Source organism: Eublepharis macularius, chromosome 11, assembly GCF_028583425.1.
Source record: "Eublepharis macularius isolate TG4126 chromosome 11, MPM_Emac_v1.0, whole genome shotgun sequence".
Taxonomy (NCBI): Eukaryota; Metazoa; Chordata; class Lepidosauria; order Squamata; family Eublepharidae; genus Eublepharis; species Eublepharis macularius.
The window spans coordinates 16,649,768-16,669,484 of record NC_072800.1 but is presented as its reverse complement, the minus strand read 5'-3'; the positions used below and the strand labels follow the sequence as shown (position 1 = coordinate 16,669,484).

Sequence of the window (19,717 nt, the reverse complement as noted above, 5' to 3'; positions counted from 1 at the left end):
CCAACTGCTCCGCTCCTGATCCCAACTGGTTCAAAGGGGGGTGGGCATTGTCACCTGCTTAGGTGCTGATACCAACTGGGTTAAGGCAGGGGGTGGGCATTGTCACCTGCTCCGCTCCTCAGATCACCTGGGTTAAGTTGGGGAGAGGGCATTGCCACCTGCTCCACTCCTAAGACCAACTGAGTTCAGGCGGATGTTGATGGGCATTGCCAACTGCTCTGCTCCTGATCCCAACGGGTTCAAAGGGGGGCAGGCATTGCCACTTGCTCCGCTCCTAATACCAGCTGTGTTAAGGTGGGGTGGGCATTGCCACCTGCTCCGCTCCTAATATCAGCTGGGTTAAGTTGGATGGTGGGCATTGCCACCAGTCTCACTCCTAATACCAGCTGGGTGAAGACGGGAGGTAGGCATTGCCATCTGCTCCCATCCTGCTCCCGGCCTGGACTTCCTACCATGGCACGTTTTCTGGAGGGACATGGTGCCTTGCCTAGTTTTCCCTTCATGGCAGCGCCCTCTGGTGGTGCACCAGGGTATAAAGTGAGTTGTCTGAAATACACTTACTCAATTATATAGTAAGATAAGGAGATGTGCAGGGCAAATAATTTAGAAAGGTGGATTTCTAACATCTAAATCAGCAACTACCTTCTCTAGACAGGCACCTCAAGAGGACTTCGCCCAACAGTCTGGGATTGCAACTGCACACAAACTCAGAAAAAATTCCTACAGTCCAATTCTAAGACTAATTCTAAAGTGGGAGGACAACATGAAAAACATTGGGATGCAACACTGGATAGTTCAGAACAACTGAGTGAATGGATTGTGGCAAGGGCGGAGTGGGGGCAGCCAATGTGAAACAGCTACAAAAGCCAACGTGATGAGAAGCTATTAGAAAATATCAGCACATTAAAAAAATCCCAAGATATATTCAAATACATTACAGAAAAAAGTAAACAGATGTTCTCTTTTTTAAATTTAGCACCTTTGCTTAACTACTAACTATGGATCTTCTGTAGGATCTTAAACATTGGCCTCTATCTCCTACCCCCAGTCTTCAAGGATATCTATTGTACTACATCCAGTTTGTTTTGCCCACACTCTCTTCAGCCCTGACTGACAGCATAAGCAAGCAAAGTCTTTGCTTTTGTTCCTTGGTGGGCAACTAGGCTGGCTGCTGATTACAGGGGGACAGAACAAGACATGGGTTCAGTTTTCTTCCATCTGAGCCTCTACTACTATTGCTCACCCAGCTGCCGGATAGGATTAAACAAACAGGAGGAAAGATTTGGACGAATGGTGTATTTCTTGCAAGTCAAGCCAGGTGTCTACCATAGATTTCTTCTTTTCCTCTTGTGATTACAGCTAAGTAACCTGTGCAGAGTTAAGAGCTTATGAGGAACATTTCAGAAAATTGGTTAAAACAATTCTGTTTTCATGGGCTTAATTAATGTTTTTGATGGCCCCGCTGATAGTTGAGCATCTGGCTCTTATGGTTCTGCTTTTCTTATCTGCTGTCTGTCAATTTATTGTGATACTGATTTTTGTTTTTGAACTGGATCCAGACAACTTTTCTAGAAGGAAGAAGACAACTTCTTTGACCATCAACAAGCTTATGCTAAGAATCAAGGGACCTGTATATACAAAAGCCATATGAGATGGAGACTGTAATATGGAGGGGAATTAGATGATATTGAGTGAAAAAGATGGCTGGATCCAACCCAGTAAGCTGCTTGGGGTGTGTCTCTTAGAACTATTTTAAATAAATAATATTAGAGAAAGCCATAGCGTGATACAAAATGATGGATGTTTTTCTGGGAGTATTTTCTCTCCGCATTGTAGCAAAGAATACAGTCTGTAGCCCATTTCATGGCTGGATTATCTTCACACGGCTTAATCAGGACAGTTTGCAGACGTTTCAAACAGTTCCAAAATTCAGTTATAGCAAAAGAGAACATAGCAGAAATGAGGTGAAAAAACAACAACTGCAGAACAGTATTCCCAATTCTGCTACCTATTTAGAGTGGAGTTAGCTGTTTTTCTCTGGAAAGCAGACGTTGGCTACCAGGGAACTCTCATCCCTTGTGTTCGCTATGATAACACTTCAGTGTTAAGTAAGTGCCAGATGTAGTAATTAAGTTTACCCAAAAATGAATTGTTGGGCCTAACAGCTATGCCAGTATCAAAAGTCAATTAAGCATCCCAGAACATTGCCAACTGGCTGCCCCTTGAAGTGCAGTAGACAGAGAAGCAACTGCGATATTGTGGCAGTGAACGAAAAACAATGCAAGAATGTTGGTTTTAAAATAAAGCTCCGTTCTGTTTTACTTTTGAAATGAAGCTACGCTCTTGAGAAAGCAGTCGCTTGTAGCTTCAGTAATTTGCAAGCAACGCTCCTGTTTTATTTTGAAGGGGGGAGGCGAATGCATATTATTACACTTAACAATGCCCAGGCCATGATCCTGTGCCCGGAGCACAGCAGAAACAATGTACAATCCTGCAACCAATGTATGTAACTAAGAGGTTTCATCTTTTTTTTGGCTGGTATATATGTACTGTTTTATTGATACAATTTTAGACTGCTGTGTTTACTTTATGTATTTCTTTGACATGGCTTGTTTTTATTCGTGGTTTTTATTGACTTGGTTTTAATTTTCTTTGTTGACTAAGCTTGTTTTATTGATGGTTTTTATTAATTTGTTTTGATTCAGCGTCCTTGTCCATTTTATTGTTTTAGTCATGAGCTGCCTCAAGCAGGTCTGGAGAAAGTGGCATACCAATTTTGTAAATAAATAAAATGTAGTGTTGTAGTTAAGAGAGTTGGACTATGATCTGGATGAGCCAGGTTCAAATCCCCCGCCCCTGCTTACTGAATGACCTTGGGCCAGTATACTGTTTCACCCTAACCTACCTTGCATGTTTGTTGTGAGGATAAAATGGTATGGAAATCATGTATGACTGCCTTCAGCTTCTTGGAGGAGGAGTGGGATAAAATGTACTAAATTAATAATGTTATTTTGATACACAGGGCTTTTTTTTCTGGGAAAAGAGGTGGTGGAACTCAGTGGTGGAACTCAGGACCGCACAATGATGTCACTTTAGGTTAGCTGGAACAAGGGGGGAGTTTTTAAAAGTTTAAATTGCCCTTGGCGAAAATGGTCACATGGCTGGTGGCCCCGCCCCCTGATTTCCAGACAGAGGGGAGATTAGATTGCCTTCCGCACACAGCGTAGAGGGCAATCTAAACTCCCCTCTGTCTGGAGATCGGGGCGGGGCCACTGGCTATGTGACCATTTTCAAGAGGTGCTGGAGCTCCGTTCCACCGCGTTCCTGCTGGAAAAAAACCCTGTTGATACATACTTAGCTTCAGGTCAGAACTGTGAGGGCAATTGTGAATTTAAAAGTCTGGAAAAGAACATTTTAATATTACACGCTGAGACCTTGAGATACATTGACCTCTGAGTATAAAGAGTAAATGTGTCTTTTCTGGATTAAAACTATGCAGTTCTTCTCTCTGACTCCTCCGTTTTTGAAATGTGCTTCTTCAGGTCTGTGCTGTGCATCAGCAGCATGCCTCTCATGACAAAAGGCCTGATTGCGGAAATGTCTAAGACTTTTTCTGTGTAATACTGAAAGGATGTTTGTGATGTCTTCATAGTTCAATAGCAGGCAATCAGATTACAGAGTACATGAAGGAAGCGAGACAGAAAGCAGTCTTTCTTTGTGAAATCTTGCATTCTGTTATATAAATACATTTCTTTTTAAGCACACAGAAAACTGAAATTCTCAGACCTGCCGTTGGGTTCCTCCCCTCCTAATCACAGACGTACCTATGCAACTTATGATCTACTAAACCCAATGTATCACATCAGCCCTTTATGGCTGCCTGTTGAGGGTCCCTAAAATTTCTTCTTGCTGCTGGGGATGACAACGTAAAGGGGTGTGCATAACGGGAAAAATGAGCTGAAAATTTTGCTGGTTCAGTTTGTTATAGTGGATTCCAGAATGCTGAACCAAATTTGGGAAGCTAAGTTGTAAGGAAACTGTCTCTCTGTCTCTTCATGTGTTTCCGTGCTGCTCATTTTGACTCGGTTCTTAGCAATGGGCTGGGCAGCTGGCAGGCCAGCATCATTGAGGAGGGAAGGGGAATGAGCCGATTGAAAACAAAGTCAGTCGTTGGAGGAGAAGGGGGAAGGCAAACCTTTTGGAGGGGGCGGTTCCAAGGCAGCAGCATTTTCTTTCAGCCAATGGAAACTCATGGGAGAACTGCCACTCTACTCCTTCCAGCCCATCGCCTTGGAGGGGAGGGGAAAAGGAAAACCTTTTTGGGGCCAGGGAGTGGGGAGAGAGGACGGACCTCCGGTAGAGCAAGCAGGAGTCCCCCACCCCAGGCAGTAACAGGAAATAGCGTGGCAGGATGCAAAGGTAATAGTGCAGTGCACAAACTTAGTGGGTTGATGGAAGGAGAGGAGTGCGTTCATTGCCATTTGGGGGCCATTCTAAACAAAGCCAGCTGCAGAGCTCCATTCCCCTCTCCCCCCGCCACCCTAGGAAGGACAATTGAGGAATCGTCATCCATTTTCCCACTAGTGTGCCTGCCTGCCAGTCGACACTTGCTCTCCTTGGGGGCCTGTTAATATGTGTTTGCATGTTCTGCTTCTGCAGAAAACTGCAGTGGGTCAATGGAAGGAGGAGGAATGTGTTCGGTGCTGTTTTGGGGGGGGACCTTCTAAGCAAAGACAGCTGCCCCAGAGCGCTGTTTCCCTCCCCCCCCCTCGGTTGGGGAAGCGATAAAGCACATGCATTGCCACTGCCAAAATTCATGATCTGTTAACAAAACAGATGTCTGTTAATGAAACAGACAAAATTCAAAATGGCCCTGGGGCCATTGAAAACAAAACAATAATGGCAGTGGCTTCATTCCTAAACCTCAGATCTGAATCTAAAATGGCAAAATTAAAATTGCGCACCTCTAGTGTCCAGTGTCATCAAGAACCTTGCATGTCACAACTGTGATTGGTTTCATAAGGAAAGAGCTCTGTGGTTCCAGGGGGAAAGGCATACACACAGATACAGTGCCCAGGTGAAGTTATGAAGAAACAAAATAATGTTCTTGTTGCATCTTAATTCTCTCTCTCTCTCTCTCTCTCTCTCTCTCTCTCTCTCTCTCTCTCTCCTGATTGGGCTAGCTTTCAAGGTTATTTGCATATGTGGCCTGATTGGGGCTCAGCCCAACATTCTAAACAGTATGCAGTTGCTAAGAGAGTCATGGAATGTGTCCTGAGGTAAAATGCAACTCCCAGTCTTCCCCTAAAAATTCACTAGGGTTGCAAATCTCCCTGTGGTGTAGGGTTGCCAGCCTCCAGGTGGCAACCCTACACCACACTTTTTACAGGCTTCAAAAATCTTGAATTGTATAAACATGGAGTCCCCATCCATTGCATCCTGAGCCTCTTACCAAGCATCATTTTCTGGGCTCACTGAAAACTTACAGCACTCAGCCATGATGCTAATTCTGGGTGGAGTCACTGCATCAGTCCATTGCAGTAAAAATATACAGGAGTAGAGGTGGGCACAAACCGGGAAAATGGTGGTTCATTGCAGTTCATGGTTCATTGCATTTCACAAACTACGAACTGTCATGAACTTGTCCGGTTCATGAATCGGTTTGTTTGGTTTGTTGGTTTGTCACTTCTGGGGCTGCAGATGATCTTATGCCCATCCCCCCATTGCCTAGGTAACAGATTGATCAGTGCAAGGCTGTCTGCAGTTACAAACCGAAAAACGAACCATGCGAACTGCTCTAAAAATCTTAGCAGTTCATCGCACTTCATCAGAAATTAGCTCCGACAAACTGCTGGTTCGTGAACCAAAAACCGGCCTGGTTTGTGGCAAACTTTGGCTCGTATTTCAGTTCATGCCCATCTCTAAACAAGAGTCTAGTTGCACCTTAAAAACCAACAACATTTTTTTTTTATTCATGGTCTAATGTTCACTTCTTCATATGCAATGTGTAGATCATCACTATGTTGTTCTTTTAAAACAGAAGCATTTAAAAACCCAGCAAGGTTAAGGAGCCATAAAACCCAAGAAGGTGAGGGTAAAATGTAGTTATGTAAAAATCAAATCTTATAAAGAAAAATACAGAAGCCCTTTACTAGTTTTGTTAAAGCAAATTAATGCCTTTAATTGGTGTGTAGTCCCAGAGCTTGCAAAGATAATTAACAATTGCATCTAGAATGAAAGTCCTTGTTCAACCCTAAGGCAGACATAGTGAGGAGGACCCATTACATTACATCTGAGGAAGTGAGCGCTGCCCACCGAGATGTAAGGTCACCAAACACACACACACACACACACACACACACACACACACACACACACACACACACACAGAGAGAGAGAGAGAGAGAGAGAGAGAGAGAGAGAGAGAGAGAAATGTTGAGTAGGGGCAGGCAGTAGGGTTGCTAGCTCCAGGTTGCCAATTTCTGGAGACTTGGGGGAGGAGGCTGGGGAGCGCAGGTTTTGGAGAGGGCTGCGGCCTCAATGGAGTATAATGCCATAGCATCCACTTTCCAAAGTAGTCCTTTTCTCCAGTGGAGCTAATCTCTGTTGCCTGGAGATCTGTTGTAATTCCAGGAGATCTCCATCGCCACCTGGAGACTGGCTACCCTGGAATGAATGTTTTTCGGCCCCCTTTTCAGTTTTTCTTTAGCAAAAAGTATAGCATTTTGCAGCTCTTTTTCAAGTATTGATAATACTTACCTTTTTTATTTAAAAAGATATTTATACTTTAAAATTCCACAGACATGACAAATAGTACAATTTTATATACAAAGTTATCAGTGATGTGTTTTATGTTGTTAAGTCAGTAAAAGATGTTCAGTCTTCATAGGAAAGTAAGTATTACATATATTTCAGTCCTCAGCCCCCAGCCCCAGAAAAAAATGATCCCCTCCCCCGCATGGCTTCAGCATTTCTAGAAATTTTACCTTTTTACCCACAAAGCCATCCCATATATACAGGTTTATGAATCATGAAATAAATATTTATGTTTTATCTCTGAAGCAATAATTTTAAAGCAGTTCTGTGGTGCAATTAATTTTGTGATTCAAAAAGCCCAAGGTTTTGTTTCCTTGCTTGTTGAGATCCATCCCATTTAGTACCTGAGGATGGGAGATTTCTGAGCATTGTGATCTTCAGGTTTACGGATCTGCTCTTTCTGGTGAGATCATGGGAAAGCGCCTTGTTTTGCAGCTTCAGAAATGGAATTTCTTGGGCCTTTGCTTTAAGCTGCTTGATAACTGGAGCATGCACCGTTTGTGCTGATTTGCATTCTATTCCAATTCCCAAGCTTCTTCCTTCAGCCACAAGAGCTGGAAACACAAGCTCCTGCTCTAAACCTTTCCAGTTCATTATTCACGCTAGCACAGCAGCAATGCTAACCTATGCATAGGGCTGCCTGGATGGACACCTTAGAGGCTAAAGCTGGTCAGAATGCAGCCACCCCTCTCTTGGCTGTGGGGATTTCACCTGGAATTAAAGGTTCCATCTTATAGTTGAAAAGTGTCCACAGCAGAAAACCACACTCTTTTTTTTTGCATTGCTTGCATCACCACGCTGCATCTCCAGTTCTGTTTCTTAACTGGTTTCCTTGCTTACCCCTCCTTCCCTGTCCTTTGAAGTCAGTGTTACCTTACAATAATTGTGTGTGGGGAGGGGGGTGAATGAGGGAGAGCTGTGGAACTCAGAAAGGAGCTGTCTGGGAGGCACAGCGGAGGCAAAGATCCCTGAATGCCTTGCTGCTTTTAGACAGTGTTCCATGAATGACCCAGTGCTCCGAAATCACTGTTGCCCCCCCCCCCTTTGTCCACTTGCCCGCTGGTCCTGATTATAATGCTATTTTAAGACATTGTTCATGTGAATTCAGCCTCGAATAACTCACTAGGCTTGGTCCCAGTGAAGGGTTGCCAACTGCCACGTGGGGTGAGAAATCCCATACCTCCATCTGCCACCCACCACCCCCACTCACCTGGCTAGTGAGGGGGGAGTGTTGGGAGTCCCGCAGAAACTCCCAGAGTACACAAAAATGGTATACACGTGCTCTGGAAGCCTTCCGCTGATGTCACTTGTGGTTTAAAAAGGAAGTGATGGAGGCTCAGTGGGGCCAAATCCAAGAATAGCAGTTTTAGTATCATTTAGGGCTGTTTTGGCCCCACTGAATCCCAGTTACTTCTGTTTCAAACAGGAAGTGACATCAACAGAATATCTCCAGAGAGAATGTGTGCAAGGGAAAAGAAGAAACATCCCCTAGGTAGCTCCCCTTCCCCCACTTTGAAGATGTGTGTGTGTGAGGGGGCAGCCCTATCCAAGTGCCAAGCCACAAAGTGCTTGGTTCAAGGTTCACAGCCCCTGGAAACAGTTATTTTATTATTATTATTATTTTATTAGATTTGTAGTCTCCCCGCAAAGTGGGCTCAGAGGAGAGCTCATCATAATAATGTATATAAGGATAAAAACAATGGTAGCTATTGCATTATATTAAAACATCATCATAATACGGCGCACACAGTGCATCCCCATATAAGAAGTTGTAAGAAGAAGGGCTGTAGGTCAGTGCTTTGCATGGAAGAAGTCCCAAGTGAACTTGCCAGCAACTTCAGTTAAAAGGATTGCAAGTAGCAGAGCTGGGAACAACCTTTGCCTTGGGGAACAGCTGCCAGTCAGCATAGATGGTAGCGGTCCAGGTGGACCAACAGCACGTGGCAGGTTCATACAACCCAAGATGAGTAGGACACACTCCTTTTGGACTGAAATAGTGTTGTGGACGTGGCTGGATTTTAGATACGGTAACTTCAGAGTTGTGTGAGAATGCATGTATTATAATATTTCTCTTTTGTCCCCTTCTTTCTCCCCTTACAGCTTGTGGCCAATGCAATCCTTTTTGTCAGTGTAAATTTGTATGGGGTCTTTGTGAGGATTTTGACAGAGAGGGCACAGAGGAAGGCTTTCCTTCAGGCCAGGAACTGCATAGAGGACAGGCTGGAGCTGGAGGATGAAAATGAAAAACAGGTCAGTGAAATGAGCTCTTGTTCTGCTGTTTTTATCTTGTCGTTCTTTGGTGTCATGGTGGCAACACTCCCTGCAGCACAACAGGACAATCCATAAGGAAAAGACCTAATGACAATTTGTGTTTTGGCTTACAGAGCACACTGTTGCTTTGCTGTTCATTAGCAAACAACAAAAAACTGCCGTGTGTGAGGCTTTTTCCATATTTAGTATAAGCTCTGAATCAAGCGGAAAAGCACGGAGAATTGCAAGATATTTCTGCGGCTGTGGGATAGGAGTAAGACTGCACCTTGCCCAAAATGCAAATTATATTTTAATGTGTAAATTGGATTTCAGAGTCATGGGTTAGTACAGGAGGAGGGAAAAAACGCTCTAAGGAATGAACTACAATATAGTTCTGAAACAAATTTGAAGGCAGTGAGTGCCTGCCTCTAGTAAAACACTAAACTGATGTTATCATGTGTGAATAGTCTTGGAGGCAGTTAATTTGCAGCAAACTAATTTCAAATAATACCGTGCAGAAGGTAACCTTAAGAACTGATCTGATGTTTGAAGGGAAGTTGGGTAGCCTGTATTAAGTTATTTGAGGATCAGCATGGATTCTGGGTTGAGAAAGATAACTTAATTTGAGACAGTGTGTTTCATGAAGTTTTTCCTCCCTCTGTAGGTTCAGGGTTATTTGATTGAGTGGCCTGCTTATTGCATAAAGAAGACAGATCCCCGTCTAGAGACTCCTAGTCTCAGACAGTGGTGTCTGAGTGGACAACAGAGGAAGAGAAATAGTAGTTGTGCATATGTTTTTTGTTACAGGGGGAATTCCTAAGGGGCTGAAGACTGTGAATGAGACAGTAGTGAGTAGGCTGATCTAGGAAAGGGTGAAATTTGAAAAAAAAAAGATTCAAAGTTGGACATGGACACCTGTGTGAAGGAAAATAGAAATCAGAAGAAGGGTATATTTTTTCCCAGTTAATAATGTAATAATAATGTAATTAACACGGAGGAGAAGAGGATAGCTATGGGTACACCATACCTCAGAAGAGACTACAAGGGTTTTACCTTTCTCTGTATAGCTACTGACTCTGGTTTGGTTATTCCTTTTGAACAGCTTGTCATTCGGGTATTTATGGAGCTGCCCTCCATCTGCACACTTCTGCTTGACTGCATCCTGGCTCAGCTAGCAGTTTGCCTCTAGAGTGCAAGCACTGAGATGGGACACATGCTGCGGTCGCCATGGGAATGCTGACACAACAGCTCCCCATAGTGACTCATCCCTATCCCAGCCATAGCATCTTTAGGTATTTACTACATAGCCCAGTGGAAGAGCCCTGTGGCGCAGAGTGGTAAGCGGCAGTACTGCAGCCCAAGCTCTGCTCACGACCCGAGTTCGATCCTTCCATCCTTCCAAGGTCAGTTAAATGAGAACCCAGTTTCCTGGGGGTAAAATGTAGATGACTGGGGAAGGCAATGGCAAACCACCCTGTAACAAAAGTCTTCCAAGAAAATGTCGTGATGTGATGCCCCCCCATGGGTCATTAATGACTCGGTGCTTGCACAGGGGACTACCTTTACCTACCTTTATATAGCCCAGTATAGTCATGTCCTGATTTTCTCCACCTTTCCCCTTCATAGTCTTAGGAAAATGGAGCTGGGATATGGAGGCATAATGTTGCTGATCTTCATGGTGAGTACTTGTAGAGAGAATGGCCAGTATGGAGAGGACTGAGATACGGGAAATCTGTTTTCAGCCGCCTTAACGGTAGCAACTGCAGTGTGCTCTGGTTCAACCCACATCCCATGTGTTTTTTGTGCACGCAGATGCCGTAATTCTCAGCGTAGCTTTTTTTGGTGGTCAAAGATTGTCTCCTTCCATTTCTGTCAGCAGAAAATCTGGTTGGACTAATCCATAGAGAGGTTGAGATCCTTAGAGCTTAGAAAAAGGTGATTTGAACATAACCAGAGGGGACATTTTCTGAATTGTTTGAAGTGAATACCTGTGGAAGGAGGCAAGACGAGTAGCAGTAGATTGTTAGATCCTAGACAGAAGATCACTGTAAATAATACAACTGCTGTCCAGAAGAATGGAGGGCTTCATTATTTCTGGCCCCTGGATCCCCATCCCTTTTTCATTTTCTACTCCACTGATTATAGCAAGATAAGATACAATCCCAGTAGATGTGTTGTGTTTCAAACTTTTTAAAATTCATGGTATCCGATATATGAAACACATATACAAAATGAATGAACGGTGGATATTTGATTGCATGCACCTAAATGCGAGGGACAATAGAGCCTTCCCCTTGTGCTCGTAGTAGCCATGCATCCTTTTCCTAGGTGTGCAATCATGTGCAACCATGTCTAGAGTCTCAATAGATACATGCAGTGTCAGTGATTATAAGATTGCTAACTTCTTGATGCTGAAAACCCATGCATATTTTTAGCCTTCGTTAAATGTCAGTCTAACACATACATGTGAGTTACTGAATAGAAATAGCTCCTCCCCTCCCCCCAAACCCGCAGAAATATAAGCATAAGTAATGAATAATCTATGCAAGCCAATATTGAGGCGTAGGCTGTAAGACAGAAGTCCTGAGTCCATACGTGCAAAATATCCATATGAGGAAATGGCGTTCTGCTCTTCAATTTCCCTGGCAACAGCTTCTGGCATGGCTTTTGTTTGCACCACCAGTGAAATTTCCAAATCCCTGAGTCACTCACCCCACTCAAAATATAGAAAGAAGTCCAGTGCATTGGCAGCTTAAATGCATAATCCCTCCCTGGGACCTGTTGCCAGGGGGAAATTCAGGAGAGGTCCATGGGATATACGCATGGATCTTGTGCATGTGGGTGTGGATTTGTGCCCATTGACCACAGTCCTGGTTGGAGTTAAGCAGGAAAAATGGTGTGCCAGTTTGGCAGGCCTAAGCCCCTTCTGCACCGGGGACATAACTCCTCACTTTCCCTGAAATCGAGCGGAAAGACATGGAATCAGCTTGAATGTGGCTGTTCGCACCTCTCTTAAATTCGATATGAAAATCTTTATTTTTGATACCAGATATTGAGACCCATACAATATTCCCACCCGTGCCAAAGCAAAAATAAAAAGGGGACTTCGCATTGAGCTTTCAAACCAGCGACTCATTGATCTTGTGCTGGACTTAAAAAAAAAATTAAAGAGGGGAGCAGGGAAGAATGGAAAGGAGGGGAGGGGGAATGGCTGACTAGACAAGAGTAGCCAATCACAATGCAGTGGGCTGGCAGAGAGCGGGAGAGGGCGAAGAGGAGAGAACACCAACAATGGAATAAAGAGTATGCTCAGGGAAACAGCCTACTGCAAAGCAGATTTTTTTTAAAAGTTGGGGTATAAGCGCTCCCAGGAAATCCGGGGAAAAGCTGCATAGTGGTTGGAGTGACTACTCATGGCGGCAAATTTGGTGCAGACGGTCAGGGAAAAAACGCTTTGCAGCATGGGAAATGAACTGGTGAAATTGACCTGTGCAGACTTGGCTCTAGTCTTTAAGCTGCTTTGCTGCAGCCTAGTCAACTCAGTCATTTGATAGATGCAGGAGAAGATTATGCGCATGGTGGCCCCAGTAGCATTCAGACACTGGTTTTCTCCCAGGATTGCCCACAGGGAGAAATTGGGAAGGATCCATAGTCATTCAAAGCACTCTCCTGCCTTATACCCTTTGGAGAGGGATTGTGACTCAGTAGGGGAGCACATTAAAGCCCTGCGTGTTTTAGAATCTACGAGTCAAGTTACAAGTGACTTTTTTCACACGTAGAACACTTGATCGTTTTCGCAAGTTTTCCTGGGAACTGAAGTCCCAGTGTCTTTCCCCTCTCTGTCAGAATCGCTGCCTGAAGAGCCAGAGAAAGCCGGCGGCAGCAGCAGATTTTGCAAATCGTTCCTCCAGTCACAAGCCTGCTCTCAACGATCTTTGGGGGCGGGCGGCTGCAGCTTTCTCCCTGGGCGTCTTGCTCCCGGGGAGCTGCTCTGGATTTGCAAAAGCTGCTGCTGCCGCCAGCTTTCTCTGGCTCTTCAGGCAGCGATTCTAACAGAGAGGGGAAGGACACTGGGACTTCAGTTCCCAGGAAAACGTGTGAAAATGATCAAGTGTTCTACGCATAAAAAAAAGTCACTTGTAGCTTGGCTCTACATTCCTGAAGGACCGCCTAATCTTTTTTGAGCCCACCCGTCCACTGTGATCATCTTCGGAGGCTCTGCTTTGGGTGCCTCTGCCTTCTAAGACTAGGTGCGTGGCAGCCCAGGAGAGGACCTTCTCAATAGTGGCACCAAAACTCTCTTTAGGGAAATGCGTCTGTCCCTTTTGTTGCCATCTTCTGTCAACAGAAGACGTCACTTGGCATTCCTTCAATAACTCCTCCCCTCTCCCCAATGTTTTAACTGTTGTTGTTATCTTTTGTATTCATTTTAATTTTTAGTTTTAAATTGCTGTAATGATTTGTGTGCTGGTTTTAATGGTTTTTCAGATGAGATTTCAATTAATATGTTCTGTTTTGTTCGTTGCTTTGGCTCTGTGAGGGTGGAAAAGTAGAGTAAAAATCTTGCAAATTAATTAATGAATTAATTGCAGAAGATTCCAGGTTCAATTCATGACCACTCTTGCTAAAAGGATCTGAAGGACAAAATCCTTCCCTGTAAAATCCCGAGAAACCTCTGCCTATGGAGCTAGATGGTCTGACTTGATATAAATTAGTGCCCTTTATTCTACTCTTTCATTATGTAGAGAAGTTGATATATTTGAATATAAGATTTACTATGAAGTCTGGAGGATGTTAGCACAGTGATCCTAAGTAGAAACACACCCTTCTAAGAAATCGAAGCCTGTGGTCTTAGAAAGTTATGACTATACCCTGTAAATTACTGTGCAAGTATCAAAGGAAATCCCATTTCGAAGTAACCGTAGTCTCTTCCCTTTAAGGAAAAAGGAGTAGAGAAAACACAGTCTATCCAGTGCTCTTCCTGGCTCCATGCCACTCTCCCAGTGTTCCTGACCCTTGGAAGTTTTCTCTCCCTCCTTTGGTATGCCACTGCCATCACCGGGCCTGTGTGAGAATTACTGGCTGGGAGGACCAGGGCTCCCAGTTCCCCTTCTGTGAGTTACCCTGCCTCATGCCTGTGTGTCCCTCTCCCCGGGTTCTCCTTACCATGGGGACAGCTTACTGCACTTGCATGCCACTGGGGGATTAGCAGTTTGCCAAGTGACCATCCACTTCTATCCTGTTGCCCATTTAAAATAGCATGTTTCAACAGTGGAGGCCTGTGTGGTACAGAGAACCACTACCAGCATTAAGAATTATAAAACATTTATTAAAAAGGAAAGGTCCACACACATATAGCACGGCAACAGATTGAGCAACGGATCCAAAAGAAAAGCATAAACAGGCAGTTCTTTTGGTCTTTCACTCTGTACTTGCTCTAGTTGCTCTTCTTCTAGGGCAGGCTCTTTAACTTAGAAGTTACAGCAGGGCTTTTTTTCTGGGGAAAGATGTGGTGGAACTCAGCAGGTTGCCAGCGCAGGGGCCAACTCCCGGTGGGAGGTGGTGCCTTGGTACCACATGTGTACGTGCAAAGTGCGCACATGCTTCCAGGACCGTGCAATGATGTCAGCTGGAACAAGGGGGGGGGGGTTAAAGTTTAAATCGCCCTTGGCAAAAATGGTCACATGGCCAGTGGCCCCGCCTCCTAATCTCCAGACAGAGGGGAGTTTAGCTTGCCCTTCACGCCGCTGGAGTGGTGCGGAGGGCAATCTAAACTCCCCTCTGTCTGGAGATCAGGGGGTGGGGCCACCAACCATGTGACCATTTTCAAGAGGTGCCAGAACTCCATTCCACTGCATTCCATCTGAAAAAAAACCCCTGAGTTACAATATTCTAAAAACTTCCCATTACCTTGGAGTCTTTGTTCAGGCTGGCAGCCCCCTACATGGCAACAACAGCTTTCAGCAGGAGCTCAGTTTTGAGAGCTGCTTCTGCCTAGATGGAATCAGTCAAAGAATTTCCCTATTCATGCCTTGGGTTTTTGTTGTCTCTGTTTGTGCCCCCCCACCCCGCCCCATGATTCTAAGAAGCCTTTCCTGAAATCTCCAGGAAGATGCCTTCTAGCATACTTTCTAGCATACTAGACCTTCCAAATTTCTCTCCCTTGCTAGGCTTCTAGGTGGAAGTCTGAGCTGACCTTTTCGTTGTCTCCAGCCAGGGAGGCCATTGACATTTCTAAAGCATGGGCTGGGTGAGGCTGGAGAGTAATTGACCTCACTTCCCCTGCCTTTTCTCTGCTAAGAGAGAGAAGACCCTTTCAAAGCCAAAGGTGATGATGTACAGACCAAACCTCCAGAGTAAAACACATTTCTCCACACTGAGATGTTAAGCCCCCAGTCTCTGTTTTAGGAACAATCTTGGGAGAGTAGGAAGAAGAGAAATGACATCAGAACGAGCCACTAGTGTCTGGTGGAAGTGGAATGTTCCATGTGACAATGGGAAGCCACAGCTGTCCATTGACAGCCTGAAGGCCACCACAGACAGCTCTTCAGAGGGCTTCATTTCCAAGCTCACCGCATGCTTGGTGAACATGAGAACGACCCCTGGACAATTCTGTTGAAATGTGAAAATATCATCAGGTAATATTACAAGAGAGGGTAAGAGGAAGTTATATTGTGATGGAAGCAGGCAGCCAAATAAATAGTCCAAATCGATACATGAAACTGAGTCCTCATTGAGTTACCAGGCACTATCGGGGAAAAAGTGTAACTGGCAGAATGGCTTGCCTTTAATATATATATATATATATATATATATATATATATATATATATATATATATATATATATAACTTCGATTGCAATATAAATACAATTTGAAGTGAACTTGTAACAAAAGCCTGACAGCAAATAGTAAATAATCATAGACAAATATAGGTCATTAAGCATAATAACAGGCAGTCACAACATATTTAAGTATAAATAGATTGTAGGCAAAGATAAATAAGAAGGAGAGCACAATATATTACATATAACTCAGAGTTTCTTAATATACTTGATTCGAGATTACTACGTATGAGATCATTTTTTTCTAAATATTCCAACACTGGGATCCAGAGCTCCATGAAATTAGATTTATAATTGGGACGTTCTACCAGCATAATTTGGTCAGAGATCTGCTCCATAGTAAAACAATCCCAGATTTTTAGGAACCAAGTTGAGACCTGTGGGACCTTTCTCTCTCTCCAGCAAGTAGCAGTTCTCAATAGGGCCCTGTTCCCAAGGACTTTGCAAATTAGATAAACTGATGGAGTTGTGGTAAGGAACCAGAGATGTTTAGGTGGCTGAGAGTGATTGATATGGAGGAACAAAGGTCTTGGATGGAGATGTAATGGGAAACAAGGACAGAAAGATACAGTAGGTCAAGGCAGTGAAGGGCAGGAAAGGCAAAGTCATAGAATTACTTTGCAATTCACTTCCATGTTCTGAACTACAAATATAAAATGTTTAAAATATGCTAATATTTACTTGCATTCATGTTGTGTTGCTTCATATTCAAATAGCATGTACCAAATTACTGTAGGGTTGAATCAACAACATGCTTAAAAAACTTTCCCTGATGGTTTTCAGACTGTCGTTAATTAAATCAAGGTGGAGATGATACCCCTGTTGACATTTGAACAAACATACCCTTTAAGATGTAAAATGTTGACTTACAAAATAGGGAGTACAGCTGTATCACCAAACGATATTCCCTTTCTCCACGAGCAAATATGGTGATTTTTTGTCAATATCTTGCTCCTCAAGGATGTGTTTGTAAAAGGAGATATGTGCGGTTAATTTTGATAACTGTATTATTTGCATCGGTTTTCATTGCAAAAACAAAAATGTGACGTGGATATACACTAGAGCTGCTGTTTTCAGGGCCTAAGAACTGAGTAAAGTAGAGGTAAGTAAAGATGAAAAGCTAGGGCTAATTGACAAATTAAAAATAAATAAAATTAAAAAGCCCTACTGAGGAAGAATCTTCATGACTTCCATAAAGTGAAGTTCTGTCTCAGAGGCTTTTGGAGATACTTAAGAAGGTTACTGTTGGGTTTTTAGCAAGTGTCAACCCTTCTGTCATGAAAGAGTTTATGTTTGGTTTGAGCAGGGCTTTTTTTCAGCTGGAACGCGGTGGAACGGAGTTCCGGAACCTCTTGAAAATGGTCACATGGCTGGTGGCCCCACCCCCTGATCTCCAGACAGAGGGGAGTTGAGATTGCCCTCCGCACCATGGCACCGAGGGCAATCTAAACTCCCCTCTGTCTGGAGATCAGGAGGCGGGGCCACCAGCCATGTGACCATTTTCTCCGAGGTCAACCCACTGAGTTCCACCACCTCTTTTCCCAGAAAAAAAGCCCTGGGTTTGAGGCAGATAGTTTGCATAGGACCATTTAGATGCCCAGTAGTAATTCCTACCATAAAAAGGAAGGTTTGTGCTTAATGAAGTCACCTAAGATTTACTATTGGGTGATGATTGGTTTTACTGGGGCGCAGTTAGAATTCCTGCATGTACTCAGGGATCAATGACGGCGTCCGGTGTTGCAGTTAGACCACCAAGATGTAGAGATATAGAAGTTACAAGATGGAACTTAGTTAGCTATTCATTGTTTTCTTTCCAATGTAATCTTTTTTACATTTATATATAGTAAACTCTTTTTATGGAAGCTAAAACACACAGGGGTATACTCTGCTTATTTCTTCTGTGCATTAATCATGCTTTGCTACTAATCCCAACAATAGTTATCAATACGTGGAGAAGGGCAATTCAATTGGTGTTATAAATGTCGACTTCCAAGTACCTTTGAAAAAATCCATCACTCGAAACTTCTGAGTAAATCTAGCAGTCATGAGATAGGAGGATGTATCCTCTTAGGGATTAAAAATTGCTTAAGCAACAGGAAGCAAAGAGTTTGTAGAGAACAGACGAAAGTAAAAGAGTAAGGTGCCGCGGGGATCAGTAGTACTTGCCCCTGTGCTATTTAATTGTTCATAAATTTTCTGGAATCAAGGGCGAACAGCCGAGTGGCCTAGTTTGCAGATGATAACAAATTATACAGGATGATGATAACCAAAGCAGATGGCGAAGGGGATCTCTTCAAACTGGGTGAGTGGGAAACAATGTGGCAACTTAGTTTCAGTGTGAGTAGTTGTAATGTGATTCGCGGGTGGACTAAAAGCCTAGCTCTAAATATATGCTGATGGAGTCTGAAGTGACAGCGGTTGACCCAGAAAGAGATCTTGGGGTCCCGGTGGATACCCTGATGAAAATGTTAAGCCAACATGAAGCAGCAGTGAAAAAGGAAAATTGCGTGCTAGAGAAAAGCATTGAAAATTAAAAAATCATAACGCCCCTGTATAGATGTATTGTGCAGCGGCAGATGGAATATTGTATACAGTTATGGTCACTGTGTTACCCAAAGGAAAGGTCTCCTTGTGAGCTGAGGGGAATTAGCAGCAAGGAGAAGGCAGTGAGAGGGGGTAATGGAGGGATCACCCCCAACGTATATGAGGATTGTCCCAGCTAGAGAACTCCTTTCAATAACCAGACGGATATTTCAACCAAAAGGGAATTTTATTGAGAATAACAAGGATCAACAGCACACAAGACACACACACACACACACACACACACACAACACGTGTTCAGGGCTAACTAGGAAAGAGAGTAAAGGTTGGGTGATATTTACCACCCAGACATCCAGGAGAGAGGAGGAACGTTGAGCGGCCTGTGCTTCAAGGAGGAAGGACTCGAACGGAGATTTGAGGGTAGATGCTGGATCCAAAGCAAGCACACGGCTTATGGCAGAGGGGCAGTCTAATTTATACTGTGGATCCTACCCAGGGATAAGATTGCATCTTCTACCCCAAAAACAAAGACTTGAGTGGTCCTTCCTAGGGCAGAAGAAAGGATTGAGAAGTTGTCTCTGGGGTGAGAGAAGGAGCTGGTGAACTGTCTCCAGAGTGGGACAATAAGCCAGTAAACCATCTCTGGGGTGTGACAATGAACTAGGAAGGTTTGATTGAGAGCTACCTTAGGGGCTACACATGGGGTTGCTTTAGCAAAGGCTAATGAAAAGCCCCTGTGTGGGGAAGAATGTGCTTTGAGCCCTTTGCCCTCTCTCTCTCCATCTCTTCACCCCTTTACTTCTCTTGTCTTCCTCTTTACTAGGAATCATTCTCTGAGCTATCTATTCCTCCTTGTAAGGATGTCCTGGTGGTGGCCCTTTCTGGCCCTCGGTTTTCTCCGTGTCTCCCTTCCCTCTATGCTATGGCTCTCCTTTCCTTTTCTGCTGTGATCCTAGCTCTCTTTTCTCCCAGCACTGCTTCCCTGGTTTCCTTTTCTTCCTTTGCCTTTCCTACAGTCTAGTAATTATTTTTCCCCATAGGAATGAATGACATCTACCCACTTTTACAAGATTCATGAATGCAGTTGGGGTGAGGACTAAACCTATCCCTGTCTCTGATGTCCCCAGCCTGCATCTATTTGTGTTGCCTGATCCCAGTCGTTTAAAACCTGGATGTACACCTCAAATCATTCTAAGGGTGGCTGCTAGATTTTTTCTAACTTGGACTATGTTACCATGTTAACTGAAGATGATCATTTTCTA

At 43.9% G+C, this 19,717-nt stretch overlaps 1 protein-coding gene across 1 annotated transcript in view; it reads left to right on the top strand.

Annotated features, from left to right (window-relative positions):
• ADCY1 (adenylate cyclase 1) overlaps positions 1–19,717 on the top strand; it is a 198,041-nt gene that overhangs the window by 68,938 nt on the left and 109,386 nt on the right. Inside the window, exon 2 of the mRNA XM_054991780.1 lies at positions 8,917–9,066. Within this exon, the coding sequence (XP_054847755.1) occupies positions 8,917–9,066 (150 nt within the window). The remainder of the gene's footprint in view (positions 1–8,916; positions 9,067–19,717) is intronic.